The sequence below is a fragment of the Pseudochaenichthys georgianus genome, unplaced genomic scaffold, assembly GCF_902827115.2.
Source record: "Pseudochaenichthys georgianus unplaced genomic scaffold, fPseGeo1.2 scaffold_458_arrow_ctg1, whole genome shotgun sequence".
In the NCBI taxonomy this organism is placed as follows: domain Eukaryota; kingdom Metazoa; phylum Chordata; class Actinopteri; order Perciformes; family Channichthyidae; genus Pseudochaenichthys; species Pseudochaenichthys georgianus.
In genome coordinates this window covers 198,251-205,398 of record NW_027263023.1, presented here as the reverse complement: position 1 = coordinate 205,398, position 7,148 = coordinate 198,251, and the positions used below count along the sequence as shown (strand labels likewise).

Sequence of the window (7,148 nt, the reverse complement as noted above, 5' to 3'; positions counted from 1 at the left end):
CGTCACAGTCTAGGGAGGAGGCACCCTGGATTGGGACCTTGTTGCTGAAGGGCCGGTCTCTCCACGAGACCGACACCTCATCCAACATCTCCGGGAAGACCAGAAGGAGTTGCCTCTTCGTCCACGCTGCTTGGGGACATGAGGGGGTCCTGCTCCGACAGGCTAGCTTGGCATGCTAGCCGTCGGTGGAGGCTCTTCACGGTGAAGCGGACACAATGTCCGCACGAGCCGGGGTTGTCGATAGCGCCTCGGGCGTGTTCCAGCCCGAGGCAGGACGAGCAGACCTGGTGTGTGTCTGCGCCCGAGATCTTCAACCCGCAGCCGCAGAGTCGAGCCACCGAGTCCCTGACTCCTCTGGTGTGAGGGAGAGAGGCCTCCATCTTGTTCGCCTTGTGGCGTGGAGAGGGCCCGCTCTCAACAGGTAAGTTGGGAGAAAAAGGTGTTACCACCCTGTCCTTAATCCGGAAAAAAGGACGGTGTGGGTCTTTTATTCCCGGAGAATACTGACTGGTGTGACAGTATGCTCCTTTAATCCTTTCCTCTTCTGTGGGGAAGAGAAAAGAAAAAAAACGTCCTCGCTACCGTGATGTCGATAGTGAGGGAGCGAGCTAGCAACAGGTGTGTTGCTAGCTTGAAAAAATCAGACCTACCTCACTTTCCGGGGAAGAGAAGGGCGAGGTCGATTTTAATACTAACTGGCGTTAGTATTACCATCTTCCTGCAAAGCAGAAGGAGTAGCCGGCGAGCGCCCGTCGGCCGAAATGGATATTTGGGTTCAGTCTGTGGACCGTTAAGCTTGTCCGGCTACTATAGAGATGTGCTCTGAAGCGAGAAGAGGTGTTTGAATGACGCATGCGTCGTGGCGCGAGCTACTTATAGGGGGTGAATTCCCTGACGCTGACGTCAAGATCACCAGCCAGGATTGGCGTAATGAGATTGATGCTTCTGTTTGCTCCGCGATGAGGCGCATCCCATAGTGAGACATCGAACGGAGTGTTATGAATGAGAACAGTGAAGCTGTAAATGTGTCAGTTTTTGTTTCAATTTACAGTGGACTGGAACTGAATCGTTCTCATATACCACATTAAAACCTACATGCAAAAAATAAAATGGGGCTGCATTTTAAATTGCTTTCCATTAACTGTAGTATATAATATTTCAACATTGATTGATGCATAAGGAAGGAAGCATCAGTGTAATTACTAGATGTAAACCCACATGTCATGTGTGGGCCAATCACATGCAGGTATTTCGGTGTGACTGCAGCTTTAATTATCATCAGTTAATGAGTAATTGCTTCAAGCTGTCCTCTCCATGTGATTAGTCTGCACTGGGAAGTATTTGACATTGAGAGTTTGAACCTTCCGCATCTTATTTAAATTTAGTATGGTTTAGATTTCCTAAATTATCACTTGTTCTACTGGTAGTGTTGTGTTTGCTTAATTTGCTTTCCTGTTCTGTTCTGATAAAAGAGCACAATGGTGACGGCAGCTCGGCCAGCCTCTGTGGCACTGCTGTCACTTTTTGCTTTTAGTTTTGCAGACGCCATTCGAACTTTGAGAGATGGACCAATGATCGATGCTGAAGGAAGGGAATATAAAACTGCTGCATTAGGGTTTGACGACACAGAAAGTCAAATCAGTGAACCACAATTCAATGAGGGATCCACTATCAGCGTACAATGTACAGAAGTGTCCATAATCATTGCGGTAAAGGCTGACTTCTTTAAAAATGGACGCCTTTTGTCTCCATGTTTTTTGAGAGAAGTCAAGCATTCACAGAGTAGTCAGTGTCTACCTGTTGCTGCTGTTGACTCTGAATATTTATTTGAAGCTGGACTACAAGACTGTGACTCCAAAGTGACTAAGTTGTTGATGATTGTTGAGATATAACATACAGACATGTATAGTGTATGACTCCATGTATTGCTGTGTACCATATATTGTTTATTATGTAAGGCAAATGTCAGCCTTATGGACAGAGGTACCGTGGGACTTGCCCTTCAAATGTACGCGTGTCCGCTCAATGGAAATGCGATGTCAACTTCCGATGTCAAGTCCCTGCTTGCGACTGGACAAATGTTACCAGTGTTACCAGGGGCACGAGAATACCCTCCACTGGAGGGTGGGTGCTGCTGCTGTGAATAAGGCCGAATATGGGAGCCGATGAGCGGACGATAAAGCACCGCAAAATACACCACCTTTAAGTGTTGCCAGGGGCACGAGAATACCCTCCACTGGAGGGTGGGTGCTGCTGCTGTGAATAAGGCCGAATATGGAGCCGATGAGCGGACGATAAAGCACCGCAAAATACACCTCTTTTCTGAGTCACCAGGGGCATGAAGTTCTGGAGGGTGTGAACATCTGGGTTTAGTCCGTTGGGGAGTGCTTAATTCCGGGGGTCTGGGGTCTCATGTTATGGAATTATGGATGATTTTCGAAATTCTCGAAAAACGGCTAAGTGCCAACGGGGGAGGGGGTCAAGTCTTCGGCGCTTCGGGACGAAGCCCCGGAGACTTTTGCACTCCCCCGTTGCAATTTACAACGGAGAGGGGAAACGAGACCTCCCTTCCCCCGTCCAAAAAATGCATTCATCTTTTCCAAGCTACCATCTGCACCAAGAGCACTTAGAAAAAAACGAGCTATTTTCACATGATGGGGAAATCATGGAGGAATGTATCCGCCTCATGAGCACTTTGGATCGGATACAATTGTTGCCTGGAGGACCCCCAATCATGGTTCTCACAAAACTTTAAGTTTTCAAACTGGTCTCTGGAGGAATTCAAGGGGAGTTGTCACGGAATAACGAGACACTATTTTCGGCTAAAATGTTGCCTGGAGGACCCCCAATCATGGTTCCCACAAAACGTTACGTTTTCGAACTGGTCTCTGTAGGAATTCAAGGGGAATTGTCACGGAATAACGATACACTATTTTCGGCTAAAATGGTTGCCTGGAGGACCCCCAATCCTGGTTCTCACAAAACGTTACGTTTTCGAACTGGTCTCTGTAGGAATTCAAGGGGAATTGTCACGGAATAACGATACACTATTTTCGGCTAAAATGGTTGCCTGGAGGACCCCAGTCATGGTTCTCACAAAACGTTACGGGTTTGCTCGTGCCCCTGGCTACACTTAAAGGGGGTCTACTTTGCGGTGCTTTACCGTCCGCCCATCGGCACCCATAGTCGGCCTTCTTCACCGCAGCAGCACCCAACCTCCATGGAGGATTTTGCTCGTGCCCCTGGCTACACTTAAAGGGGGTCTACTTTGCGGTGCTTTGCCGTCCGCCCATCGGCACCCATAGTCGGCCTTCTTCACAGCAGCAGCACCCAACCTCCATGGAGGATTTTGCTCGTGCCCCTGGCTACACTTAAAGGGGGTCTACTTTGCGGTGCTTTGCCGTCCGCCCATCGGCACCCATAGTCGGCCTTCTTCACAGCACCACCTGCCCTGCTGGAGGTTCACACTTTAACTTGTTTTACCCTCTTCTACCTTACAAATCATCCCACACTTGAGCACTCCTCACTCGGACTAAACACCTACATGCTACCACCAGAACCAGAATATCGTGCCCCTGGGGATCTTAAAAGAAGAAAACCCATAGTGGGATTTAAAAACAGAAGACTTATTAATTTTAACAAACTTTATTTACAGTAATATTGACAGTAATAAATACATTCAAACAGGATATAACGTATTTACAAGGGGACTGATTACAACAACACACTGCATATTTACAAGTTGATCACTGGCAACAGTGGGTGAAGTTGGGACAGAGTATGGCACCCTCTCTTCACCCATGTCTGAGGGGTTGTGTTCGGCCAGTGACTGGTCCCTCTTCGGGACATGTCTTGGTAGGGAGTCTTGGTAGGGAGCCGGGCTGTGCTCCTCTCCAGAGTTGTCACTGTCGATGTCAATACCCGCAAAAGTGTCTTCATTTCCCGCTGCTGCTGCTGTCGATGCCGCCGCCGCTGCTTGAAGTGACTCTGTGAAGAGCAACCGAATGTCCGCAGCCTCCTTCAAAGAAGGATTATTCGCGTAAAATTTGTCCGCAGTTGCAGTGTTGTGACACATGAAATCACTCACTCTTTGGCGGTTGCCTTTGTCTTGAAACCTCTTCGCATTATCGGCGTGGACTGTGCGGAGGTCGGTGAAGTTAATGGGACTGCGGAGCCCCACATCAGCCCATGCCAACCTCAGGGAGTAGGCAAGCTTCCTGAACGGGTTCTTCCCCTCTGTGTACAGAAAGTAACGGCTCTGGGTGCAGGTCAGCGTACCCTTAATTTCCAGCCACCTCTTCATCCATCCAAATTCTTCTACGGTGAGGTACAGCTGCGCCTCCCCGAACGCGTTGGCCGTCTTGTGGTTACTTACCTGTTATGACAGAGATAGAGAGTGTCAATACAATGTCAATCATGCATATAACTGCCAGAATAAATACATTGATTAATAGCACTCACATGAACCAGGTAACCGAAGGCAGTGCCAGTTGTATCCGCCTTTCGGACCTCGGCGTTGGTCATGTTGGAGTAGACCCCCGGACGGTGGCCATAAATGCAGCTCCAATGAAGAGTCATATACCCATAGAGCAGTGTCCGGGTCGCGGTAGTCGGATTGCTGGCCATCACATCCAGGAGCTGAGGGATGCGAGTGGTGGTCGAAGTCAAGCATGTCATTAGGTCGTTGTGGCTCGGCAGACCTTCCATCTTGTCACGCTTCACTTGCATCTGGTGGATAAGTACTTTTCTCTTCAGGGACTTCAGGATGGCAACTACTTCCCGTTTGATTAAAATCATGTCGGTTTGGCTGAGCCTGCTCCCCTTGCACGGTGTGTCGGCCATGTACTTGAGAAAGTGTGATATATTCTTGATGTAGAAGTCGGAGGTCGTGACCTGAAGGCTTGACTTCATCAGGCTCCGGGACCACCCGCGTATCCTCTTGAGATCCCTCAAAAAGAGCCAGTCAGACAGGCGATTGAAACCGTGTGCCATGAAACTGAGGAACGACTTCACTCTGCTTAGTTTGGAGACTGTGTTTTCCTGGAGCCTCACTGGTGGGTCGATACCTGCATAATGCTCCCGGTATCCTTGCAGATACTCCTCTGTGAAATATAAACAGTACTTTAATGACAACACATGATGTGTTACAGAAACTGCATGTGTCACATAGCCAAAACACTTACCCATGATCCGTGGGAATGTTATGTCCCGCATTATATTTCCCCGGCCCCTGCCCCGGAACCAGGGGGAATTTATGGGAGGGGAGGTTGACGAGGCCTCGGTATGGATGGATGCAGGCTCTGAGGAGCTGGATGAATGGGTGTGAGAGCCAGTGGGGGACTTGCTGCAGGCGGGAATGGGAGACGTGCTGCAGGCGGGAATGGGAGACGTGCTGCAGGCAGGAATGGGAGACTTGCTGCAGGAGGGACCTTTCGACTTGGACAGCCTCGTTGGTGTCGACTCTGGTCGGGGTCGTTTCTTCAGAATGACCCGCTCTCGTTCCTCCCCATCGAACGCGGGCATGTCCCCGGCCCGCTGATCCATCCTCTGTCGCTTGTCCTTTATCCTCTGCTGCAACTTGCAGCGCAGGGATTTCACCTCAGCAGCATATATGTCCCGCTGAGCCCTCACTGCGTTAGCCTCCAGCCTCCATTCTTTGCAGTCCGGGTTGTCACATTCATTCACCGGGGACAAGGGTGGAGGTTGTGACAGTATATCGTCGTCTGCCACCGTGTCAACAGCCCAAGCGGTAATCATTTCTATGGTGGGGTTTGTCATTTGGAGTTCATAAAGCTCCTTCTTGGCCACTGTCATTTTCATTTGATTTTGAACCACATGTAGTTCCTCCCGGGCCAGCTCAACATGGTCTCTGGCCAAGTGGCGATCCAGCCTTGTGCCGTGGTACTCGCATCCCAGAATGGTACAGGGATGGAGCCTAATGTTGGTCCGTCCGTTGGCCAACAACAGCAGAATTTTTCTTTCATCCAAGTTACGCACACCATGGTTCCTCTGTAGGTGCTTGCTCAGGGCACGGTAGGAGCTATTGCAGATCGGACAACGGACCGCCATCCGACCTGTATTCTTGAGCATTTCGGTACCGGGAAATGTCACCAGAATCGTGGGTAAAAAAGAAGGAAGCGTGAAAAGACTCACGAAAGACGCACTCAGCTTATTTTCAAATCAGTGTTTGTTTTCATTTGCATCATGGTGCGGTGTCCCATTTAGGCACTCGTTAGGCGGGCAGAGATCCCTGTAATCTCCCCTCACGTTCCTCCAGAGTCTGATTCTCCCAAAGGATACCCGACAGTTTCGGGTACGACCCAGAGGGCGCACGGTGGACGGCCAAAATAGTGTTCCATAAGGCGGGTAGAGTCCCCTGACAACTCCCCATACCTTTCTCCAGGGTGGGAAAAAGTACAAGTCAACTTTTGGAAGAACCAGAGAAAAGGGTGAAAATGGATAAATTGTATCCGAAAATAGTGTTCCAAAAGGCAGGTAGAGTCCCCTGACAACTCCCCATACCTTTCTCCAGGGTGGGAAAAAGTTTAAGTCAACTTTTGGAAGAACCAGAGAAAAGGGTGAAAATGGATAAATTGTATCCGAAAATAGTGTTCCAAAAGGCAGGTAGAGTCCCCTGACAACTCCCCATACCTTTCTCCAGGGTGGGAAAAAGTTTAAGTCAACTTTTGGAAGAACCAGAGAAAAGGGTGAAAATGGATAAATTGTATCCGAAAATAGTGTTCCAAAAGGCAGGTAGAGTCCCCTGACAACTCCCCATACCTTTCTCCAGGGTGGGAAAAAGTTTAAGTCAACTTTTGGAAGAACCAGAGAAAAGGGTGAAAATGGATAAATTGTATCCGAAAATAGTGTTCCAAAAGGCAGGTAGAGTCCCCTGACAACTCCCCCTACCTTTCTCCAGAGTCGGAAAAAGTCTAAGTTAACTTTTTGGAAGAACCATAAAAAGGGGTGAAAATGGATAAAATGTATCCCAAAATAGTGCCTCTTGAGGCGGGTCGAGTCCCCTGACAACTCCCCTTGCATTCCTCCAGACACCAGTTTGAAAACTTAAAGTTTTGTGAGAACCATGATTGGGGGTCCTCCAGGCAACAATTTCATCCGATCCAAAGTGCTCATGAGGCGGATACATT

At 49.1% G+C, this 7,148-nt stretch overlaps 1 protein-coding gene across 1 annotated transcript; it reads right to left on the bottom strand.

Annotated features, from left to right (window-relative positions):
- Positions 1-3,626: 3,626 nt before the first annotated feature.
- On the bottom strand, positions 3,627-6,452 carry LOC139433448 (uncharacterized). Its single transcript, XM_071202472.1, has 3 exons — positions 5,184-6,452; positions 4,462-5,102; positions 3,627-4,375 (listed from the first exon to the last, which is right to left on the bottom strand). The coding sequence occupies exons 1-3, from the start codon at positions 6,088-6,090 to the stop codon at positions 3,680-3,682; spliced, it is 2,244 nt and encodes a 747-aa protein (XP_071058573.1). The 5' UTR covers positions 6,091-6,452; the 3' UTR covers positions 3,627-3,679.
- Between the last annotated feature and the right edge of the window lie 696 nt (positions 6,453-7,148).